Genomic DNA, 23,801 nt, shown 5'->3' on the forward strand with positions numbered 1-23,801 from the left:
TCATGGACCCTCAATGGGGGTTGGAGGGTATTTAGACCCTTGAGGAGGAGGCCATGACTCTGGAGGTAGAGGTCCTAGGACTCAGAAGGGACCCTCGAGAAGGAAGGAGGCCAAGACCTGCGAAGAGGAGGTGGTTGTGACCCTGGATGGGGGGGATGAGGGGTCCTTAAGCCCTCGGGGAGGGGGGCCGTGACCCTGGGAGGGGAGGGGGCCGTGACCTGGGGACCCTGACCCCGCGACCCCGCGACCCCGAGGGGCCCGTGTCACCTGCTGGTAGTCGGCGTCCTCGGGCCGGAACTGGCTGCTGGTGGCCTCCCAGCTCAGGTCGAAGTGGGGCAGCCGGTGCAGGAGGCTCACCCACCAGGGCGCCGCGTAGCTGACCCCGGCCATGGCGGGGCCCGGCCGCCTCCGGATGCGCGCGGCCTGTGCGGGGCTCCCTTGCTGGCCCGGGGCGCGGGCTTCAGGGACCCGCCGACCCCCGCCTGGCCGCCCGCATCATCCGCGCGCTCCTGGGCCCGGCCCGGCCCGGCTCGGCCCGGCTCGGCCCGGCTCGGCTGCGCTCGGCTCCGCTCGGCCGCCCGCGCCCGCCGCCTCTTTGTTCGCCGCCGCCGCCGCCGCCCCCTCCGCGCCCCCGCCCGTCCGCCCGCCGGCCCCGCCCCCGAGCCTCCATTGGCCCGCCGCCCGCCAGCCCAGCCCCCGCGCGCCCCGCCCTCTTCCCCGCCTCTTATCCACCATTGGCCTATCCCCCGCCGATCCCGCCCCACATTTGGCCCCGCCCGTTCTCTCCTGCACCTCTATTGGTCCTTTTACCTGATGGTTTTGCCCCTCCACTCACATGCCCGCCCATTACCCAATGGCCCCGCCCCTCCACGTGTCCCCGCCCTTCGGCCCCGCCTCTGTACCGTCATTGGTCCGCCGGCAGAGGCTCCGCCTACTTCCTCGCCCTCTTGGAGGGACGCCTGGCCCCTAAGGCGCTGGAAGACAGGTCCACAGCGTTGTACCACCGGGGCCCGTCTTTCCACGTGGCCGTGGGGACTGGAACCCTGGCTGCATATGCAGCTGCGCTTCATTCCATGCATTCGCTCTTCGTTTCGATCTTTGCATGTTTCTTATTTGACTCCGGGGGTCCAGCCTGGTGGGGCTGGGCTGGTCTTGGCCTCTCCATTGCACACACAACAGCCCACAGCCCGCAGCACCCAGCAAGGCACCGAGTGGCCTGTCTGTACAATGGACATGATCTGGATTCAGGGCCTGGCTGGGGCACCTAGAGCTGTGTGATCTGGGGCAAGTTACTTAACCACTCTGTGCATAGGTGTCCTTGTCTGTAAAAGGGGATGATAAAGGTACGAGTGTTGGCTGGGCGCGGTGGTGGTTCATGCCTGTAATCCCAGCACTTTGGGACGCCGAGGCAGGCGGATCACCTGAGGTCAGGAGTTCGAGATCATCCTGGCCAAAATGGTGAAACCCCGTCTCTACTAAAAATACAAAAATTAGCCGGGCGTGGTGGCGGGCGCCTGTAATCCCAGCTACTCGGGAGGCTGAGGCCGAAGAATTGCTTGAACCTGTGAGGTGGAGGTTGCGGTGAGTGGAGATCGTGCCACTGCACTCCAGCCTGAGCAACAGAGCAAGACCCCGTCTCAAAAAAAAGAAATTTTTTTGCCGGACGCGGTGGCTCACGCCTGTAATCCCAGCACTTTGGGAGGCCAAGGCGGGCAGATCACGAGGTCAAGAGATGGAGACCATCCTGGCTAACACGGTGAAACCCTGTCTCTACCAAAAATACAAAAAAATTAGCCGGGCATGGTGGCGGGTGCCTATAGTCCCAGCTCCTCCAGAGGCTGAGGCAGGAGAATGATGTGAACCCGAGAGGCGGAGCTTGCAGTGAGCCGAGATGGCGCCACTGCACTCCAGCCTGGGCGAGAGTGCGAGACTCAGTCTCTCTATATATACATTTATAAAAATTTTTTTTTGTTTTAAAGTACAATAGTTAAGTGGATCCGCAGGTAGATTCAGTCCCCATCTGGCTTTTCCTCTGGGGAAGGCTGAGTCTTTTGTCAAGACCTGAGACGAAGACAGTGCCCTGTTCTGGCATCCTGGGGTCTAAAAATTCAGGCACCTGCCAGGGAGGGCCCCTCATGGGCTTTGGAGTCACACGGCCAAATTTCCTAACAGGGCATCCTCATGCCTGTGCCTCCTCCTCTGCTAAAGGGGAGATGGGAACTGCCAGAGCCAGGAGGATGGACATAGTATGCGTTTGGGCCCAGGTGCATGCCTCCCTCCCCACTCCAGGGTAGTGGTTGCATCCTGGCTCTGTTTCACCACCTGGGGCCTTATTCCTGGACCTCCTGTGTGCTGAGAAACAGGTTTGCACACCCGGTCTCCACCATCTGCTGTGCCCAGCTTGGCCACTTCTGTGGGCAGGCAGACCTTTCCTGGCAGGAAGGGCTTTTTGCAGGCAGGGATGGTTCTGGGCAGTGGCTTCCCAGGAGACTTGGACTCACTGACTGCCCTGACGTGCCTGTTTTCCTGTGATAGGGCACCGGGCAAGAAGGCCTAGCTGAGCTGTGGTTTCTACCCACTGGATAACTTAGAGACACCACCCAGTTGGGAAATAACAGCCGGGCAGAAGCCGGGAGATTGCATTCTCCATCCCTAACGGCCGAAGAGCCAGTAATTCAGGGTGGGGTGGGGGTACTGGCTCAGGTTCCTCCCTCTCCAATGCCAAGGATGCTGAGAGCTCCAGGCAGACAGAAGCCCCGCTAACCCCCTAAGACCAAGGCTACCTCCTTGGGGTGGGTTGGTACCTGGCCGGTGAGTCCTCTTCTCTGGCACCAGCTGACTGCTCACTGTGAACAGGTGGCGTAGGCAGGACGCCCACTCCTAGCCTGACACTGCTCCAGTATCCAGCCTGTGCCCTCATCTCCACAGCCAGGGAATCGCCTGCACGGCCCGTGCCCCGGGCTGACTCTGAGGTCAGAGTCAGTTATGCGACTCTGTGTCACGTAACTCCAGGGATGAACAGGGCAGTCCCTGGCCAGCTGCAGAAATTATCTCATGGCCTGGGATTGTTTCTGGTTCCTGCTATTGGCAGCAGCTCCTATGGCCACAAACAGAACCTCCTGCTTTCCCCCGACTCCAGTGCCCTCTACACCAGCCTGGCAACCCTGCCAGGGTACACACATGCAGGCAGGGGTGCATGAGTTCCTTCCCCTGTTTCCAGAAGCCTCACAAAATTGTGCCTTTTCTTTTGATAAAGTCAGAAAACCTGATGCAGACATTATGTGAAATAACTCAGGGCCAGGCATGATGGCTCACGCCTGTAATCCCAACACTTTGGGAGACCAAGGCAGGGGGGATCGCCTGAGGTCAGGAGTTCGAGACTAGACTGGGCAAATGGTAAAACCCTGTCGTTACAAAAAAATACAAAAATTAGCCAGGTGTGGTGGCACATGCCTGTAATCCCAGCTACTCGGGAGGCTGAGGCAGGAGAATCGCTTGAACCTGGGAGATAGAGGTTGCAGTGAGCCAAGATTGCGCCATTGCACTCCAGCCTCGGTGACAGAGCGAGAACCCCATCTCAAAAAGAAAGAAAGAAAGAAAGAAAGAAAGAAATGATAACTCAGGTGTAGTGGACTGAATTATGTTCCCCAAAAAGATATGTTCAAGTCCTAACACCTGGCACCTGTGAATGTCACCTTCTTTGAAGAAAGGGGCTGGGCGCAGTGGCTCATACCTGAAATCCAAGCACTTTGGGAGGCTGAGGCGGGAGGACAGCTTGAGGTCAGGAGTTTGAGACCAGCCTGGACAACATAGTGAGACCCTTCTCTACAGAAAAATTTAATTAGGCTTGTGCCACCACAGTAGTTCCAGCCCCTTGGGAGGCTGAGGTGGGAGGATCACTTGAGCCTCAGAGATCTAGGCTGCAGTGAGCTATGATCATGCCACTGCACTCTAGTCTGGGTGACAGGCTCACGCCTGTAATCCCAACACTTTAGGAGGCTGAGGCGGGCGAATCACCAGAGGTTGGGAGTTCCAGACCAGTCTGACCAACATGGAGAAACCCCATCTCTGCTAAGAATACAAAATTAGCTGGGCGTGGTGCCATGCACCTGTAATCCTAGGTATTCGGGAGGCTGAGGTAGGAGAATCGCTTGAACCTGGGGGACGGAGGTTGCAGTGAGCCAAGATCATGCCATTGCACCCCAGCCTGGGCAACAAGAGTGAAACTCCATCTCAAAAAAATAATAAATAAATAAATAAAGGTCTTTGCAAATGGAATCCAGTGAAGATGAGGTGATACTGGATTAGAGTGTTCTCTAATGCAAAGATGGTGTCCTTATAAGAAAAGATAAATTTGGACACAGACTCGGAGATATAGAGACACAGAGGGAAGCACCCCCTGTGAACACAGAGGCAGAGTGTCAGCGATGCCGCCACAGCCCCCAAAACTGAGCACTCCTGGGGCCACCGGAAGCTGGGAGAGAAGCCTGGGGCCCTCCCTCCCTCAGAGCGCCCCTGCCTCGATCTCAGCCTTCTGGCCTCCAGAACTGTGAGACAATGCGTGTCTGTGTTTGAAGCCACCCAGTTTGTGGAGCTTTGTCACGGCAAATCCAGAGACGAATACCTCGGCTTTCTCAGAGCTTCCTGGTGACCGGCACCATGTGCCTCCGATTGGTATGGGATGAAAAGGTGCTGGTGACTGAGTAATATTTGCAGTCTGTTTGGGCTGTGAAATCTATTCTTAAGGGGCCTGTGGAGGAAGAATTTGGTAAAAGGGATCCAGGGTGGAGAGAATAAGGGGCCCACAGTGAAGGTTCTGGAAGAACACAGCCAGAGTCCCTACCTCACCACCGTGCAACGCTGCTTGGGATCCAGGTGTTGAAGAGAATCTCCGTGGGTCCCTCCCTCCAGCTTCCAGGAAGGTTAAAGGAGAGAAGGCCAGAGAGAGGATCTAGTGTGGGATGGGGCATGGAGGAAGCTCCCCACTACCATCCCGCCTGCTTTGACCCAACAGTCACTGCTCAGAGCTATGTGGTTCTTCCCATCTGTCCTGCAACCACTGTGGCTGGAGGCTGGACTTCACTCCCACTCTACAGATGGAGCAGCTGAGGCCCGGGCCCCACCATTGCATGGGAGGCCTCGAGAATCACGAGCTGGTCAGAGAACCAGGGTTCAGCCTAGTTCCAGGGGCCCTTCCTCCCTCCCCGCTTCTTCCCTCCCTCTCTCCTGTCCTCCCTCCCTTTCTCTCCTTTTCTCCCCCCACCTCCCTCTTTCCCTCCTTCTCTCCTTTCTCCCTCCCTCTCTCCTTACCCCTCCCTCCTTCCTTTCCTCCCTCCCTCTCTCCTTCTTTCCTTTCTCCCTCCCTCCCTCCTTCCCTTCCTTCCTCCCTCCTTTCCTCTCTTCCTCCTTCCTTCCCTCCCTCCTTTCCTCCTTCCCTCCTTCCTTCCCTTTTTTCCCTCCCTCCCTCCTTTCCTCCCTCCTTCCCTCTTTCCCTCCTTCCCTTTTTTCCCTCCCTCCCTCCTTTCCTCCCTTCTTCCCTCTTTCCCTCCTTCCCTCCTTTCTCCCTCCCTCCCTCTCTCCTTCTCTTCCTCACTCCCTCCTTTCCTCCCTCCCTCCCTCCATCTTTCCCTCCTTCCTTCCTTTTTCCCTCCCTTCCTCCTCTCTCTCTTTCTCCCTCCCTCCCTCCCTCCCTCCCTCCCTCCCTTCCTTCTTTCGAGTGAAATAGGGATTGTGAGTAAAACCCAGGCCTGTGAAAGTCTGTGAGAGACTGCTGAGGCAGTCTGGCACGGAGGGAGGGGGGCAACCAGGTCAGGAGCTCCCAGGGTCTTTCCCCCACGCCAGGAAGGCTGAGGCTCCCGAACGGTTGTCCCAAGGCCTGCAGGCACCGGAGAAAGCCAGGCCTGAGCTGAGCGTGGCCAGGCCTGGACCGCTCCCCCAGATGCTGGGGCGGGAGCCAGGACAATGGAATTCCCTGTGTTTGGGCCCCATCCAAAGAGGTTCACATTTTCTGTGGAGACGAACCTCACTGGCCAGGAAGAGAAGGCTGCAGGGCTGGGCTTCCTGGCGCCTGCCGAGATGAGGCTGGGTGACTCTGTGGTCGCACAGCCAGCCCGGGCCTGGCTGACCACAGACACCTGGCTGATGGATCTTGGCCGCAGGAGAGCCACAGAAGCACCGCTTTCAATCTGGGTCTGAGGCAACCGGCCCGCAGCTCTGGAGGCTGGGAGAGATGCCAGCCAGCGTGGTCCCCAAGAGGACCACAGAGCAAGCCACGCAGACCTGGCCAGAGCGAGGATGTGAGCACCTCTCATTTATCTGGGCTTACCCGGCCAGCAGCCTTGCCATGTCCAGAAAGCCACTGGGAGCCAGGAGACCAGTGAGGATGGTCTCTGAGCTGCCAAGAATCCTGCCCCAAGTCTCCTCACTCAAGTCGAGTGTTTCATTCAGAACCTCCCTACTTGCCACATAAGACTATCAAGACTGGGTCTCTGGGTCTCTGGGTCCCAAGCCCAGTGTAGATTGAAAATAGTGCCCTGAGGCCAGGCATGGTCACTCACGCCTGTAATCCCAGCACTGTGGGAGGCCAAGGCAGGCGGATCACCTGAGGTTGGGAGTTCAAGACCAGCCTGACCAACATGGAGAAACCCTGTCTCTACTAAAAATACAAAACTAGCCAGGCATGGTGGCGCATGCCTGTAATCCCAGCTAGTCGGGAGGCTAAGGCAGGAGAATTGCTTGAACCTGGGAGGCGGAGATTGCAGTGAGCCGATATCACAGCATTGCACTCCAGCCTGGGCAACAAGAGCAGAACTTCGTCTCAAAAAAAAAAAAAAAAAAAAAAGAAAAAAGAAAATAGTGCCCTGAGGCCGGGCATGGCAGCTCACGCCTGTAATCCCATCGTGTTGGGAGGTCCAGGGAGGAGGATCACTTGAGCCAGGGGTTCCAGGCCAGCCTGGGCAACATAGGGAGACCCCATCTCTACAAAACATTTGAAAAATTAGCCTGTCCACGCAGCCCCACCCAGCAGCTAGGTTTTGTTGCAATGAGCACTGTGCTGAGAGTCATGAGACCTGGGACTTACATCAGGCTTGGCCCAACTGCTATGACCCCTTTGGGAACCCATGTCACCGATTTTACAGATGGGGAAACTGAGGCTCCGAGAAGGGAAGAGACTCATCCCAAACCACAGCCTTAACTCATCAAGAAAACAGCCATAAAAAAAGAATGAAATCAGCCGGGCGCGGTGGCTCACGTCTGTAATCCCAGCACTTTGGGAGGCCGAGGCGGGCGGATCACGAGGTCAGGAGATCTAGGCCTTGATGAAACCCCGTCTCTACTAAAAATACAAAAATTAGCCTGGCGTGGTGGCGGGTGCCTGTAGTCCCAGCTACTCAGGAGGCTAAGGCAGGAGAATGGAATGAACCTGGGAGGCGGAGCTTGCAGTGAGCCGAGATCACGCCATTCACTGCAGCCTGGGTGACAGAGCGAGACTCCGTCTCAAAAAAAAAAGAAAAAAAAAAAAAGAATGAAATCATGGCCTTTGGAGGAACATGGATGGAGCTGGAGGCCATCATCCTAAGTGAGCTCACGCACCACACGTTCTCACTTACAAGCCGGAGCTAAGCAACGAATCAACATGGACAGAAAGAGGGAAACAGTAGATACCAGGCACTCCAAAATGGGGAAAGGGCCGGGCACGGTGGCTCACACCGGTAATCCCAGCACTCTGGGAGGCCGAGGCAGGTGGATCACTTGAGGTCAGGAGTTCAAGACCAGCCTGGCCAACATGGGGAAATCCCATCTCTACTAAAAATACAAAAATTAGCTGGGTGTGGTGGCACTTGCCTGTAATCCCAGCTGCTTGAGAGGCTGAGGCAGGAGGATCGCCTGAGCCTAGAAGGTCGAGGCCACAGTGAGCTGTGATTACACCACCACATTCTACAGCCTAAGCGACAGAGCAAGACCTTGTCTCAAAAACATAAAAACAAAACTGAAACAAAACAAAACAAAAATGAAACGGGGAAAGCTTTGTTAATGCTCTGATGCTTTCAAGGGATGCTCATTGTTTGCCAGTAAATCCCTGCTCTGGGGGGGCCAGGAGCCGGCTGTGTCTGAGCAGGATATTCATCAAGACCCAGTACTACCATCTCTTCCTGGTGGCCTCCAGTGCCTCAATTCCAGGAGCAGTGGGAGGGGGTATCTGGCCACTCTGTGGGCTGCAATTGGCATCAGTGACAAAGGCTGGCTGAGTCGCTGTTGGCAGGTGGACCACCGACCCCGCTGCCTGAGCTTGGTGAATAAGATCTTTCACCGACTTTCAGAAACAGGCCAGCAGTGGGCGTGGAGGGAGGCTCTGGGGCTGAGTGGGTGGGGAGGGGTGGGGGGATGGATGGATTCTCACCTCCCTCTCGGGAGCCCCGCCCGCTGCTCTCACGGGACCCACAGGCTGTCACAGGCTTGAGCTGCCAAGGAGACACTGCTCCCCGTCCAAGAGCAGAGACCTTTCGACCACGCAACTCTCTAAGCCTCAGTTTCCCCAGCTGTAACAGGAGGAAGGTCATGCTTCCATCCCTGGGTGGGTACTGCGATTATGCTGGAAAAGGGGTGTCCAAGGTGAGGCCCCACATAACCTGCGTGCTCTGCCCCATGTCCCCTTGGGGGATGCTGTCCTCAACCCATATCCACTGTGTCTCTGTCTGGCCTGGGCAAGGGAGTGTCCTGCACCCTCTAGATTTCAAAGCCTGGATCCGACAAACTTCACTCCCCCAGGCATGGGGGAAGGCCAGCTCAGCTTCCTTGGCTGCTTTTCTGGTCAGGGTGGGCTCAGGGAGCCCAGGGAACCCAGGGTCTCCCTCACTGGGCCGGGCCAGCTGCTGGCTCTGGGGAGCCTCTGGAGAGCCGATCCTCCCCTTGACAGGCCATTTCCAAGGCAGGGGGCCCAGGAGGGAATGCGGGCCCCCCAGCACCCCCGAGGCTTTGTCCAGAACACACCACCCTGGGGACCGGGCTTGGCGTGGGAGACGTGCTGTGTGTGGAGGTGGGCGACAGGCAGCACCTCTGCGGCCCCCACCCCTCGTCCAGCCCCCATCCACGGACAAGCAGGGAAGTTCTAGATGCCACTCTAAGGGTGGCCTACTTGCCCAGAGGGGCTCATCTCCTGGGACAGGTCTGGAGGCAGGAGGTAGGGCCTTTTCTGGGTCATGTGAAGACGTCTGGGGCCACCTGGAGAAGCCCCTCAGAGGCGTCACCATCCCGCCCCTGGCAGGGCAGCCTCCTCCGGGCACACCCAGTGCCAGCCGCCGTTCAGGAGGGGCTCTCCAGCTCCACTCCTGCCAGTCTCAGCTCTGGAGGCTCGGAAAAGGAAGTGTCTCGCTCAAGGTCCCCGGGAGCACGGGGCAGCAGGGCCCTGCCCTTTGTCCTGAATTTCTCTGCACCGCCCGCTTCATCTCTGACAAGGAATCTGGCCTGCTGCGCCCCTGCCAGCCCCTCCCTGGCCTCCCAGGGCCTCAGGACCAAGTCCAGAGTCCTCCCAGGACTGGCGAAGCCTCCACATCGCTCCTGGGGGTGGGGGGCAGTGCAGGGGCGCAGGGCTCCGGAGAGGAGCAGGCAGAGGCTTCTGGAAGCGAGCTGGTGATGGCGATGTTATGAGGGCCAGGGCCGGGCCCGGGATAGACGCTTGGCGTGTGTGTCTGGGATGAACGGCGTTTTGCTCTTCCAGAGCTCTGCTGGCTGGTGTAGGCCCTCCCTGCCCACTGGCTCACAGCCACCCAGATACAGGGCCAGCACGCCCTTGGGTACAGATGGTGAACCTGAGGCTCGTCACGGGTCGCCCGCAACAGGGGGTGTGGGGCAGGTTGGGGAGGTGGTGCTGGCTGGAACCCTGGGCCGAATTCTTCCACCTGCAGGCCCAGGACCCCCATTTTCCTTCCTAGACTTCCCAGCTGGGTCTGCAGCCTGGCAGGGAGGATGTGGGATGCAGGAGGCCCCGTTGGGCTTCATCAGTTGGGCTAGAGTGGACGCCCAGCTCTGGGGAGCCCAGCCCAGCCTCAGTGGACCCCAGAAAGCCCTCTCTGCTCCACAGGGTCCCTGTGAGTACAGAAAGGCTGGGGCAGGAGGAGATGGGGGCAGGAGGAGCAGGGGGAGGTGGGCGTAGGAGGAGCAGGGGGAGCTGGGATTAGGAGGAGGAGGAGGAGCTGAGGCAGGAGGAGCTGGGGAAGGAGCAGCTGGAGCAGGAGGAGCTGGGGCAGGAGGAGCTGGGGAAGGAGGAGCTGGGGAAGGAGGAGCTGGGGCAGGAGGAGCTGGGGAAGGAGGAGCTGGGGCAGGAGGAGCTGAGGAAGGAGGAGCCGGGGGCAAGAGGAGCTGGGAAATGAACATCTGGGGCAGGAGCAGCTGGGGCAGGAGCAGTTGGGGAAGGAGGAGCTGGGGCAGGAGGAGCTGGGGCAGGAGGAGCTGGGGCAGGAGGAGCTGGGGAAGGAGGAGCTGGGGCAGGAGCAGCTGGGGAAGGAGGAGCTGGGGCAGGAGCAGCTGGGGCAGGAGGAGCTGGGACAGGAGCAGCTGGGGCAGGAGGAGCTGGGGAAGGAGGAGCTGGGGCAGGAGGAGCTGGGGCAGGAGCAGCTGGGGCAGGAGCAGCTGGGGCAGGAGGAGCTGGGGCAGAAGCAGCTGGGGAAGGAGCAGCTGGGGCAGGAGCAGCTGGGAAGGAGGAGCTGGGGCAGGAGGAGCTGGCCGGGATGTGGCTCCATTCCAGGGGGAGGGGTAGGTGGAACGTGCTCCCCTCTGCGCATATCCCCAGCCTGGCCGGGCCTCCTTCCCCTCTGCGTCTCTTGGCCAACAGCCAGGCTGTCCCCTTCCGGGGGCCCTGGGCTCTCTCCTCCGTGGGGTCAGCACGCACGTGCTTCCTCATCAGCCCATGATGTCCTCTGCTGTTCCCAGCCTCCCCTTCTCAAATGCAAATACAATCCTGTTCCCACAGCTCTCAGGGCAAGGTCCCCCCCAGCCTGGCTTCTGTGTCCCTCCTGAGACCTGTCACCCCTGCCACACCTGACCCACTGTGTCTGGCCACCTTGGGGCCCTTCCCATCCTGGAGGTGGGCCCTGCTCCCTTTTCCTCTGGAAAGAGGCTGATAGCTCCCTGGGCCTGGAAGACACTCGCCTCCCCACCTGCTCAGCCGCAGCCCCGACTGCCTTTTCTGGGAGACCAGAACTGCTCCCCAGTCCTCCTAGTGTCTGGGTCTAAACCACCTGTGTCCCCACCACCCTGGAGGGGAGCCCTTGGCTGTGGTCTGCCCCAACCTTGGGTTCTCTGCACCTAAGCCAGTGAATATTTGGTGAGTAAATGAATTTAGGGTGGGTGAAGTGGCTCATGCCTGTCATCCCAGCACTTTGGGAAGTCGAGGCGGGAGGATCGCTTGGGGCCAAGAGTTTGAGATCAGCCTGGGCAACACGGCAAAAAAATAAAACAAAATTTAAAACTTAGCCAGGTGTGGGAGCATATACCTGTAGTCCCGAGTATGGGAGGCTGAGGAGGGAGGGTCGCTTGAGCCCAGGGGTTCAAGGTTGCAATGAGCTATGACTGCACCACTGCACTCCAGCCTGGGCAACAGAGCGAGACCTTGCCAAAAAAAGAAAAAGAAAAAAAAATTATTTCCTGGCCCCAAAGATCCAGTCCTCACGAGCTTAGTCTAGTTGCAAACAGACAAAATAAACCCTAATATAGTCCGTACAAAGTGCCCTCAGGTGCAATAAATACTAAAAGACACAGACGGGCTGGGTGCTGTGAGATTACAGGGAGGAGGAGCTGATGGTGAAAAGCTTCTCAGCAGAGGGTCATCCGGGCCGGCTCCACAGGAAGGACATTCCTGGCAGCAGAATCGGCACAGGCAAGGGGCCAGCTGGAGGTGGAGGAGGCATTTTCCACAAAGGCCTGTGGTCAGGGGTGTGTGGCTGGAGGGGAGGCCAGACAGGGCAGACGTGGGGTGCCGCGTGAAGGTGCTGATGGGATCCAGGGTGCCACGTGGGACCTGAGCATGTTTGTGGAACAAAGGGCTGAGGAACGGCTCACCCCGGTTCTGGACTGAGTCCCCTAGTGGCAGTGGGGAGGCAAGACAAAAGCCCGGGACCCCAGAATCAGTGGGGCCAGAGGGAGATGAGGCTACTCTATACTTTTCTGTTTTTCTTTTTATAATATGTTAGATATCTTTTTTTTTTTTCTTTGAGACGGAGTCTCCCTCTGTCCCCCAGGCTGGAGTGCAGTGCGTCTCCAGCCTCCCAGCTTCAAGCGATTCTCTGCCTCAGCCTCCCGAGTCGCTGGGACTACAGGCACCCGCCACCACGTCCAGCTCATTTTTGTATTTTTAGTAGAGACGGGGTTTCACCATCTTGGCCAGGCTGGTCTTGAACTCCTGATCTCATGATCCACCCGCCTCGCCCTCCCAAAGTGCTAGGATTACAGGTGTGAGCCACCACGCCCGGCCAGGTATCTTTTTTAAGAAACAAAATGTGACTGTAAAATAGAAATGGCCCATGGGAAAGAGCCAGGTGAGTATGTGAAGGGAGGCATGGGAGTGGGAGCATCCCTTAGGGTCAAAAAGGGAGGAGCCTGGGGCTTAGGAGGTGGGAGGATGAGGCAGGGGCTGAGATTGGGAGGCCGCTGAGCTTGGCGGGAGTTTCTGCAGGCTGAGGCTGAGTGGTGAAGAAGGCCCTGATTTCATTCTGGGACAGTTCAAATAGAAGAGAGGGGGAATTTTCCTTCCCCACAAAAAATTATCCTTCATGGCCTGGTGGCTCACACCTGTCATCCTAGCACTTCAGGAGGCTGCGGTGGGAGGATCGCTTGAACCCAGGAGGTTGAGGCTGCAGTGAGCTATGACTGCACCATTGCACTCCAACCTGGGTGACAGAGCAAGACTCTATCTCTATAAAAACAAAAATGAGGCCTGGCACAGTGGCTCACACCTGTAATCCCAGCACTTTGGGAGGCTGAGGTGGGTGGATCACTTGAGGCCAGGAGTATCTAGAACAGCCTGGCCAACATGACAAAACCCCGTCTCTACTAAACATACAAAAACTAGTTGGGCGTGGTGGTGTGTGCCTGTAATCCCAACTACTCAGATGGTTGAGGCAAGAGAATCGCTTGAGCCCGGGAGGCGGAGGTGGCAGTGAGCCGAGATCGCACCACTGCACTCCAGCCTGGGTGACAGAGCGTGACTCCGTCTCAAAAATAAAAGAAAAAAAATGAAAACATTAGCCAGGTATGGTAGCTCACACCTGTAGTCCCAGCTATGTGGGAGGCTGAGGCTGGAGGATCGCTTGAGCCCAAGAGGTCAAGGCTGCAGTGAGCCATGATTGTGCCACTGCATTCCAGCCTGGGGTGCAAGATCTTGTCTTTAAAAAACATAATAATATTTAAAAAGTATCCTTCAGAAAACAGGGAACTGCCTTCTTAAGTCCTTAGAAAGTATCTCATTGCATGAGGCTCTCAATTAGTTTATTTTGACAGCCACACACTGTATAGGAACCGAGGGAGGCGTCTGAAAGCTGGGAGCAATGTGTATGGAGGTCGCCTGGCAGAATCCACTAAAAAGATGTCAGAAATAAATTTAACTCAGATTAGTCATTTTTCCAGGAGTAGAACCTCACATTTGCAAGCATTGGCTGTCTTTGTGAATCAGCCTTTAAAACGTTTAAAAATACAGCCAGCAGTTCCACTGTGGAAACGTGATCATAAAGTCACTGCCACCTGGGCCGCCGTCCTCAGGTCCAGCACACTGGCACTTGTGGCTTGGGGAGAAATGCTCAATCATGGCACACCCTGTTCAGATTTTTTTTTTTTTTTTTTGAGGCAGAGTCTTGCTCTGTTGCCCAGGCTGGAGTACAATGACGCGATCTTGGCTCACTACTGCAACCTCCACTTTCTCTGGTTCATGCAATCATCCCACCTCAGCCTCCCAAGGAGCTGGGACCACAGGTGTATGCCACCATGCCCAGCTCATTTTTGTATTTTTGCAGGGAGAGGGTTTCACTATGTTGTCCAGGCTGCTCTCAGATTCCCGGATTCAAGCTATCTGCCCGCCTCGGCCTCCCAAAGTGCTGGGATTACAGGCGTGAGCCGCTGCACCCGGCATGAGCAGATTTCTCAGCCGTCACGTGGATTGCAAACAGCTTAGATGGAAGTGGAGATGTCGTGCCTGGGAAACTGTGTGAGAGGATCCAAAACATGGGGACGAAGCTGCTGGTGCAGCCAAGTCCCGGGAGCACCACCAGAGGCCTGCTTCTAGACCAGTGTCTTCTTTTAGCTGTGACTTTAAATATGCATGATGTGTGACCAAATTAACATATTAATTATTCACAGGTTGGCATCTGACACTTTCGTCCACACCTATATAAAGCTCATACTTTCAAGTTGGCTAGACGGGTTTTCTTTTCTGCTGTCTCTTCTTTGGAGAAGTGGAGCCTCACATAGCTCAGGCTGGCTTGAGCTTCAAGTGCGCGCGCGCACGTGTGCATATTTGTGTGTGTGCATGTGTGTTTTATATGTATGTTGTGTGTGTTTGTGTGTACCTGTGTGTACGTGTGTGTGGGATGCAAATTTGTGTATGTTTCTGTCTTTGCAGGTGTGTTTGCAGGCATGTTTGCATGTGTTTGTGTTTGTACGTGTGTGTGTGCATGTCTGTGCGAAGTGTGTTGTGTGTATCTGAGAGTGCATGCATTGGTGTGTGTGTGTTGATTCTGTGTGCATTTTCAAGTCTGCATTGTTTCATGTGTGTGCGTGTGTTTGTGGGCATACGTCTGCTCATGTGCAGGTGTTTGCACATATGTTGCATCGTGGCGTTTTGTGCGTGCATGTGTCTTTGTGTGTGTGGACATGCAGCAGTCTGGCATGTTCAGGGGTTCGGTTTTGTCTTGGAGCCTGTGGGAACTGTCTGGTGGAGTCACCTGGCCTCACTGCAGATTGTGGCAGCAGAGTTGAGGGCTGCTGAGGGTGTAGCCCCTGTGGGGCCTGGTGAGAATGGGGAGGGAGACAGGGATGGTCTCTGGGTTTCTAGCAGGGACAACCATGTGGCTTGTGATGTCATTTACTGAACAGGGAGCAGGGTCATGGGGGAAGATAAATTGAAGCCAAGCCAAGCTGAATTGGAGGCATCTGGGATATGAACGTGCGGACGTCCAGTGGATGATCCAGGCAGGTCGGGGTGTTGGGGACGTAGCCGTGGGAACACCCATACTCAACAGGCAGAGGGTAGGACTGGGTGCCAGAGCAGAAGAGAAATCCCGAAAGCAGGGAGGAGTGATGAGGTGGGAAGGGTGCACTCCCGGGTGAGGGTAGCGGCGAGTGGTGGAGCGGTGAGCAGAATGGAGCCAGCAGCCCACAGCGTGCTGGCTGGTGGGGGAAATGGGTGTGAGAAGGGAATGGGGCGGGCGAGGCTGCAATGAGCGGGAATCAGTCCCCTTTGTATATCTTATGCGAGCTGCGCCCCGGCCCACCCACTTACACCCTTCCCTGCTTTCATTCCTTTGCAAGCCGGGCCTGGGAAGGGAAGGGCTGGTGGGGAGGAAGCCCCCAGACAGGGCTGCCATGAATGGCAGCCGCGGGAGCCCTGGCAGCACTGGACTCTCTCCTTTGAATCCCAGGCTGCTCTGGGGTTTCACTACCGAATAGCTCAGGGGCACCCCCTCCTCTTATTCAGAAAGGCACACAGCACCATGGAAACGTCCCCAGGTTCCTGAGGCAGGCCCCATCTAATGGGGCTGGCCCTCGGGGCTGTCGCTGGGCCTGACTCCCGGGATCCAAAGGGGAGGTGCTGGCCAAAGGCCATTAGCTGGCACCCATGCAGAGACACGCCACCCTGTTCCGCAGCCCGTCATTCATATTCCAAGCCCGACAGCAGTGCTGAAAGGAGCGAGGGATTCAGAGGCTTACTTCTTTTTTTCTATGTCCCCCGGGGACCTTGGAGGAATCTCATATTTAAAATCGTCTTGGCAAGAGCTTGTGGTGACTCTCACTCGGTCTTTGAGGAGGCCCTCATGTACTCAGCACATGCCTGGGAACGCCAAAAACTAGCGGGCTGGATGGGGAAGAGGAAGAGGGTTCTCCCCGTGTGCCTGTGCCTGTGTGCACGGATGTCCACGCTCACATACTTCCATGTCTATCCATACCCCGGCCCATGGCAGGTGGAGGCCTGAGGTTGGACCTTCTCTCTCCTTCTCTCGCCAGCTCTAGCTGAGAAGCCCCCACAGGCTACCTCCTCTCTGCTGGTGGGTCTGAACCCCTCAGGGAGATCACAGCTGGCGGCTGCGGTGGCAGCGAGCTTGCAGCAGGCGAGTGCCTGGTGCACCATGCTCTCCAATGCCACAGGCTCCTTCAGGCCCTACCAGCTCCTCTGCAAAGTGCAAGTCTACAAATGAACCACTTGCCAGGACAGCACACAGGCCATCGGGGTGTAAAGATGGGCTCGGGGCAGGGCGCAGTGGCTCACACCTGTAATTCCAGCACTTCGGGAGGCCAAGGTGGGAGGATCGCTTGAGGCCAGGCATTGGACACCAGGCTGGGCAACATAGCAAGACCCTATCTCTACCAAAAAATTATTTTATTTATTTATTTATTGAGACGGAGTTTTGCTCTTGTTGCCCAGGCTGGAGTGCAATGGCTCGCTGCAACCTCCACCTCCCAGTTTCAAGTGATTCTCCTGCCTCAGCCTCCTGAGTAGCTGGGATTACAGGCGTGTGCCACTACACCCGGCTAATTTTTGTATTTTTAGTAGAGACGGGGTGTCATCATGTTGGCCAGGCTGGCCTCGAACTCCTGACCTCAGGTGATCCACCACCTCGGCCTCTCAAAGTGCTGGGATTACAGGCGTGAACCACTGTCCCCCACCCCCAAAATTTTTTATATTAGCCAGGTGCACACCTGTAGTTTCAGTCACTTGGGAGGCTGAGGTGTGAGGATCACTTGGGCCCAGTAGTTCAAGACTAGCCTGGGCAACTCAGCAAGACCCCATCTTTACGGAATTATTGTTATTATTATTATTTGAGACAGTCTTGCTCTGTTGCCCACCCTGGAGTGCAGTGGCGCCATCTCAGCTCACTGCAACCTCTGCCTCTTGGGTTCAAGCGATTCTTCTGCCTCAGCCTCCCGAGTAGCTGGGACTACAGGTGTGCGCCACTACGCACGGCTAATTTTTCTATTTTTAGTAGAGACAGGGTGTCACCATATTGGCTGGACTGGTCTCAAACTCCTGACCTCGTGATCCGCCCACCTCGGCCTCCCAAAGGGCTGGCATTACAGGCACGCGCCACTGCACCTGGCCAGAAATTTTTTAAAAAGTGGTTGGGCGGCCGGGCGCGGTGGCTCATGCCTGTAATCCCAGCACTTTGGGAGGCCGAGTTGGGCGGATCACGAGGTCAGGAGATCGAGACCATCCTGGCGAACACAGTAAAACCCCGTCTCTACTAAAAATACAAAAAACTTAGCCGGGCGTGGTGGTGGGCGCCTGTAGTCCCAGCTTCTAGGGAGGCTGAGGCAGGAGAATGATGTGAACCCGGGAGGCGGCGGAGCTTGCAGTGAGCGGAGATCGTGCCACTGCACTCCAGCCTGAGTGACAGGCGAGACTCCGTCTCAAAAAAAAAAAAAAAAAAAGTGGTTGGGCATGGTGGTGCACACCTATAGTCCTAGCTACTTGGGAGGCTGAGGCAAGAGGATGGTTTAAACCCAAGAGTTTGAAGCTGCAGTGAGCTATGATTGCACCACTGCACTCCAGCCCGGGCAAGACAGCAAGACCCTATCTCAATTTAAAAATGTACATATATTTCCACACACACACACACACACACACACACATATGAGATCGATAGAGAGAAAATGGGCTTGGGCAAATGCCAGAGCCAACCTCAGTAAATATGGAGGCTTCAGACACACTCCACCCAGGATTCAGAGCCCCAGGGCAGGCAGCCACAAGCGCGCAAAGCCACAGATGCACCCTGTCCCATGCAACAAAATATTGGAAAACAAAACCCAGATATCAGCTCCTTCTGGTTGTTTCCATCTGTGTTTGATTCTTCAGGAAATTATTCTTTCCCTGCTCCTGAAACAAAAATGAAATCACATGTGGAGAAATAACTGCCTCACGCACGGACATTTTTGTGTCCTCACATCTCAGGAACTGAAATTCGAGGGGGGACTGGGGTGTCAACAGATGTACCCGAGTTCACGTGTGGCGGGGAGCTGGCGGCGGGACTTGTCCCTCCAGCTGGCTCCCCAACCCCAAGCCTACACGAGGACCACAGCAAAATGCCAGAAGCCCGGAGAAGCGGGGTTTCTGAAGCACATCGTTTGTGCAGCCTGAGCACATGGAGCAGGAACACACCTGGAGGTAATTAAAGGGACAGCTTCACGGGCAATCAAGGCGCCCTGAAAAACAACTTTTTATTTAAAAGGCCAGTAATGAGAATAATGAGTTGCACAAGAATGAAAACCGTATCCCTTCCAAAAGATCTGCCTATACGTTCTGTATAAGATTAGAATAATTCTAAATACAAAATGCCGAAGACCAGTGGGTCCGCTCCTTCCTCTCCCGAGCCATCCCGACAGTTTCGCCTTTCAGCTTCCAGACGTTGTTTCTGTTGCTTTTGAGGGTGCTACCCAGCCGTGGTCTGTACCAGACAGGGTAGTTGGCACAGCGTAGGCGCTGCCGGCAGGCCCTTGGGAGCTTGGCGAGGTGGGAGCCTTGAGAAATAGCTGGCTGGGACCCATGGCGGGGTTTGTGTGTCAACTCCTGGTCCTCAGAGAATCCCTGAGCCACGTGTGAGCAAGCGCTGCTTCCAAAACCAAAGGAGGAATTTTGCCATTGTTTAGACGGGTTATATTAGAATCTCATTCAGATCTTAAAGGTTATTGGTGCTTTCTGCAGAAGGTTTTTATTCCTCAAAAATGCAGCCGAGCTTTGCTGTGCTTATCTTGGTGGATCTGAGCTAGGTTGGGTGATCTCTTCCTAATTCAATTGGCTTTTTTTTTTTTTTTGCAAGGAAGGGGGTTTCTGGTCTGTTGGAGGGATCAAGGGCATGGTCCTCACGTCTCTTGTCAGGAGACAAAAATAGACATTCAGCAGACAGACCACAGCCAGAGCGTGCGACCAGTGTCGTTTGGCTATTTTAGTCTCTTCTTAATACACAGACAAATGAGCAAAGAAAAAGCTACTTTGTCCAACACTGGGCCCTGGGTTGGAGTTTAGCCCTGCTTGGCTCTGCCCGCTAGTCTCATAGTCAGGTCAGTCACCCCATGCCTGGGGAAACGGTGGTCTTGGCGGTCTTCTCTGGCCCTTCCACCTCTTCTCCCTTGTGGGGACCACCCCAGCCCTCTCCCGACTTGCCCAGAGGCTGCACGCCTCTCTGGCATCACAGTCCTCACAGAAACTGGCTGTAGGACTCCACTGAAATCTCCCCGGTGCTGGCTTTGTGCCCCAGGCACACCCACCTCACTTCTGCCTCCTTTCTGCTGGTTTCTGGCCTCTTTGGTCCCAGCCCCTCCCTGCACTCTCTCTGCAGCTGTGTCTGGTGGGTGACGTGAACCAAGGGACACCCAGGGTCATGGCACTACCTGGATTCAGTTTGGTAATCCTCGGCCATCTGTCCCTGGCTTCTGAGCCTGGGGCCTCCTCCTCTTTCTCCCCCTCCTGGATGAGCAGGACACACTGGGGAGACAGCGTCCTACAAACGCCTCCTAAGAGCTGTGCCCTGTGCCAGGAAAGCTTCCCGTATCTCCAAGGATGTCTGTGGAGCCCTCCAGCTGGTGCCTCTGCTGAGGTCTGAGGGCAGCAGGAATAGGCCTCGGGGAGGAGGTGGGGGCAGGACTCTAGGGGAGAGCACACCTCCGGGGAGCTGCACCTGTGGCTCACCAGCCCCCTGCACTGGGGCCAGCTTCAGCCTCAGCAGTGTCGGCTCAACAGGTGTGGCTGCTGTCAACACAGTGGGGCCATGCCCTGGAGACGGACATTTTCTGTGTCTCCCTGTTTAAAGAGCATGTGATGGAGAAAGAGTATGTTAGTTTAACGCTGGGCTACCTAACAGCCTCTGATAGCAGATACAGCTTTGCTGCCGTTCTTTAAGTTCAAGGTGATGTGGAGGCGTTGCAGCGACAATCAGGACACCCTGAGCAACATGTGCCAGACAATCAGGACACCCTGAGCAACACGTGCCAGACAATCAGGACACCCTGAGCAACACGTGCCACCAACATCTACCCCAAAGTGGTGGGCGGGACCTGCTTTGGCACTTAACCCTGGGGCAGAGGTCCCTTTCATGGGGACTCATGCTCTACTTCCAGTCTCCCCCGAGAGTTGTCTACTTTCCTAGGCCCTGCCAGCAGCCCCAGCAGCTCCGCCCAGCCTACTCCACCCATGGCTCCAACAGCCTGACCCAGTCCATGGCTTGTCCCTCCCATGGCTCAGTCCCGTCCATCCACAGCTCACCCCTCCCATGACTAGGCTCCGCCCACAGCTCACCCCGCCCACGACAGGCCCTGCCCACGGCTAGGCCCCACCCACAGCTACCCCTCCCATGACTGGGCCCCGCCCACATCTCACCCCTCCCATGGCTAGGCCCCACCCATGACACCCCTCCCATGGCTCCATGGGCTTCTGAACTTCCCCTCCTGCCTAAGTTCCCGCAGGGCCAGAACCCCTGGCCCCCAGGCCCTGGGGCAGCCGGCAAGGAGGCCTCTCCGCTTGGTGCTGTCTCCAAGGAACAAAACCACACTGCAGTGTTCCAGGACCACAGAATAGCCGGGCGGGCTGTCCCCAGCAAAGGGGACTGGTGACCAGCACTGGACACTGGGCATCAGCTGAAGACACAGGCTTGAGAATGCATTGCCATTTACCCAGCGAGCTTCAAGACAGATGCTGGCTTTTAACAGAGCAGTCCAGCTGCACCAAAGGAGGACATGGTGGTTTATGTATGGAACATTCTCCGCCAAGCCCGAGGCAGGAACGCCCTCTCCATACCCGTAACCCAAAGCTCTAGGCCACTGGTTCCCAAGAGTGAGCCTGTCCTGCAGAAACAGCTTGGTTTAACAAGAGGGAGCAGCTGCCACAAGAGAACGGAGGGTCTCCCGCAGCGAACGTGCAGGTGTCTCACTTTCTCAGGGCTTTCGAGGTAGACTGGCTCCTAGGACTGCAGCTTGGAGCTGGCAATCAGGGATGGCTGGGACAGAGCCCCAGGGAGTGGACCCGGGAGGTGGGGTGAAGACAGGGGTTTACAGAGAGCCTGTGTCAGTTACACAGTCCATCAAGTTACCAGCCAGTTCAGTGAAAAAAAAAAAATGGACTTGACAACCCATAGACCAAGTAAGGAAAAGACGTACACAGCCAGGACCCCCGCTGACTCAGTTCCACCCACTGTAGAAACAGCGCCTAAGTGGAGACAGGAGCCAGGCTGCGAACCGCAGGGTGGGGCGGGTCCTGCACTTTGGGTGGCCCCATCCCTGACTGACTGGGAGAGGACAGGCTGCACTGGGGACACCTGTGTCCTCCTCCCACAGGGCAGATGGACATGCAGAGCCTCCTCTCTCTCTTCCACAAGCCACTGTGTTGGGGCCATCAGCCTTCTGACCGCCGTGGAGGACGCCCCAGGGTCAGCCTGGGTGAATCAGAAGGACGCCATGCTGCAGAAGAGGTGCCCAGGGGTTAGCCTGTCCCTGTGGCCAGAAGCCTTGGGAGAAGCCGTTGGCTGTGTAAGAAGGGGCTTTCTAACATTGGGTCTTTCCTGAGACAGCAGCCAGCCCTGGCAGGAGTCCCCACAGGGGTGCTGTGGAGATGTGGACACCAGGCCCGGGCTGTGCAGGGGTCTAGATGCCCCTGAAGGCCCACCCAGGTCTAAGGCTCTTCCTCTTGACGCCCCAGCAGGGGCTAATCTCACACACAAGCAAGAGATGGGAACTGGACACTGTGTGCTTCCCCCAGGAACTCCTTCCTAGGCCTCTGCAGCTGCTGCCTTCAAGGGCTCCTCCCAGGCCTCCGCAGCTGCTGGCTCCCCAGGCTCCGCATGCCCAGCCCAGCCCAGGCCAGCAGTGGAGCTGGGAGTGCAGAGGCCGCACACATGGGGTGATGGGGACTGTCCCAGACACCACATGCAACACACCCCAGCACGAGCCTGTGCGCTCCCTTGGAACGGCGAGCCTGCCTCCTCACCCTCCTCTCCTCTCCTTCCCCGGGGTGGCCCCACAGAGGCTGAGACACCCGCTGCCGGTTTGGGAACAGACATCACCCTGATGTTTTCAAAAGCAAGTGTGATGCTGCTTTTGTGGTTATAATTTGGAATTAAAGAGAAGACTTTGTCTCCACAGTGACAGAATCCAACAAACTCCTTCCTGGGAAGGGCAGCTGTGGAGGGCGCTGCTCCAGGGGTAGCGAGGGTGACAGGAAAGGACGGTGTGAGCAGGTGGGGCATGGCGTACGCTCATTTGGGGACCTGGGTGTCTTTAGCTCCTCACTGGCTTGGGACACGCCGTGTTTTGCTGTGGGGATGGGGGGGAGCCGGTCTCACACCTTCCTAAGGCACAGCGGGGCGCCTCTGCCTGGCCTACTGGGCCGAGATCGAAGCAAATCCTGGTTGTCGTGGGTGTCACCAGGAAGAGCAGGCGTGGTGTTGGCGCTAGCTGTGGATAGCAGCTCCTCATGGTCAAGGTCATGGGCAGGTGGCGAGGTGGTCAGATAACATGTCACTACAGGGCTCCCTGGTGTCCGCGAGCTCACAGCAGACGTGTCTGTCGCCACTGAAAACCCACCATCCGAGCTGCAGCTGGAGACGAGGGAGATGCGAGCCGCTGGCCCTCCCCGGAGAATAAAGTAAAGGCATTTGGGTTTCCTTCCACAAACAAAAGCACAGAGAGACGATGCAGATGTTGAGAGGTTAAGTAGGTATCATTCTTCTCCTAACACGACAAATTATCTTTCCAGTCGTGGCTCCTATGTCCTCAGCAGTGCTGCCATCACGTCATGGAGACAGTGACGGGGACCTAGACTGGAAAGTTCTTCGTGGGCAGAGATGGGGCGATGACAATATCGTCGGAATCATCGGAGTTGACGTCATCCCCAGGTGGAGGTGCCACGGACTGCGGCCCTGCGGGAGAGGGGTCTGTGGAAATGAACCACAGGGAGACGGGTCAGCCACGCTGACCTCAGGGGCTGACACCACGGACACCCTTACACTGTCTGGTCTTCCCCGGCGGGTAAGACGGCGGCTACCCCCAGAAGCAGTAAGCCATGGGGCACACAGGCCCGCAGGACCAACTCACACACCTGCCAGAAAGCCTCACTCTCCTAGCCTTCACACTCAGCTCTGGTCACCATTCCCCAAATCCAAACTCCTGCAAAAGCGGACATTTGCCAGCACGGAGGAACCTCGAGTCTGCGCCGGAGGAATTCCCCGGAAGTTGTTCCCACAGCAGCAGCCCAGGAGTCCGGGGCCTGGCCGGGCGGCTACCTGTGTGTAGGAGCGTTTCTGCTGGGTGCAGTGGCTCACGCCTGTAACCCCAGGACTCTGGGAGGCCGAGGTGGGAGGGTGGCTTGAACCCAGGAGTTCTAGACCAGTCTGGGCAACACGGCGAGGCCACATCTTAAAAAAAAAAAAAAAAAAAAAGCCAGCTTCCCTGTTAACTCGCTGGCCACTGGTATGGAAGGCAGGAGGGGGCAAGGCACGGATCGCTGTGAGCCTGCAAGCTGCTCGGCCATTCCCCTTTGGATGCTACTTCCTTCATAAGCATCTAGAGTGTTCAGAACTCTTAATCCACTCTAGAATGGGAAGCCACCTACAGAC

General features: G+C 56.8%; 2 protein-coding genes and 1 long non-coding RNA gene across 23 annotated transcripts in view; 1 reads left to right on the forward strand and 2 right to left on the reverse strand.

Annotated features, from left to right (window-relative positions):
* TTYH3 (tweety family member 3) overlaps positions 1-607 on the reverse strand; it is a 36,303-nt gene extending 35,696 nt beyond the window's left edge. For all 4 annotated transcript variants that reach the window (XM_045389767.2, XM_065541561.1, XM_005549026.4 and 1 more), the window contains exon 1: positions 268-607. In XM_045389767.2, coding sequence (XP_045245702.1) covers positions 268-390 — 123 coding nt within the window. In that variant the 5' untranslated portion in view covers positions 391-607. The remainder of the gene's footprint in view (positions 1-267) is intronic.
* Positions 608-10,598: 9,991 nt separating this feature from the next.
* On the forward strand, positions 10,599-14,396 carry LOC135970047 (uncharacterized). Its single transcript, XR_010585483.1, has 2 exons — positions 10,599-11,323; positions 14,004-14,396. It is a non-coding gene; the product is annotated as an uncharacterized lncRNA (long non-coding RNA).
* A 3,996-nt stretch (positions 14,397-18,392) lies between these two features.
* Positions 18,393-23,801, reverse strand: part of IQCE (IQ motif containing E) — a 54,821-nt gene continuing 49,412 nt past the window's right edge. For all 18 annotated transcript variants that reach the window (XM_074034303.1, XM_074034297.1, XM_074034300.1 and 15 more), the window contains one exon: positions 18,393-23,120. In XM_074034303.1, the coding sequence (XP_073890404.1) occupies positions 23,002-23,120 (119 nt within the window). In that variant the 3' untranslated portion in view covers positions 18,393-23,001. The remainder of the gene's footprint in view (positions 23,121-23,801) is intronic.

This window comes from Macaca fascicularis, chromosome 3 (assembly GCF_037993035.2).
Source record: "Macaca fascicularis isolate 582-1 chromosome 3, T2T-MFA8v1.1".
Classification (NCBI taxonomy): Eukaryota; Metazoa; Chordata; class Mammalia; order Primates; family Cercopithecidae; genus Macaca; species Macaca fascicularis.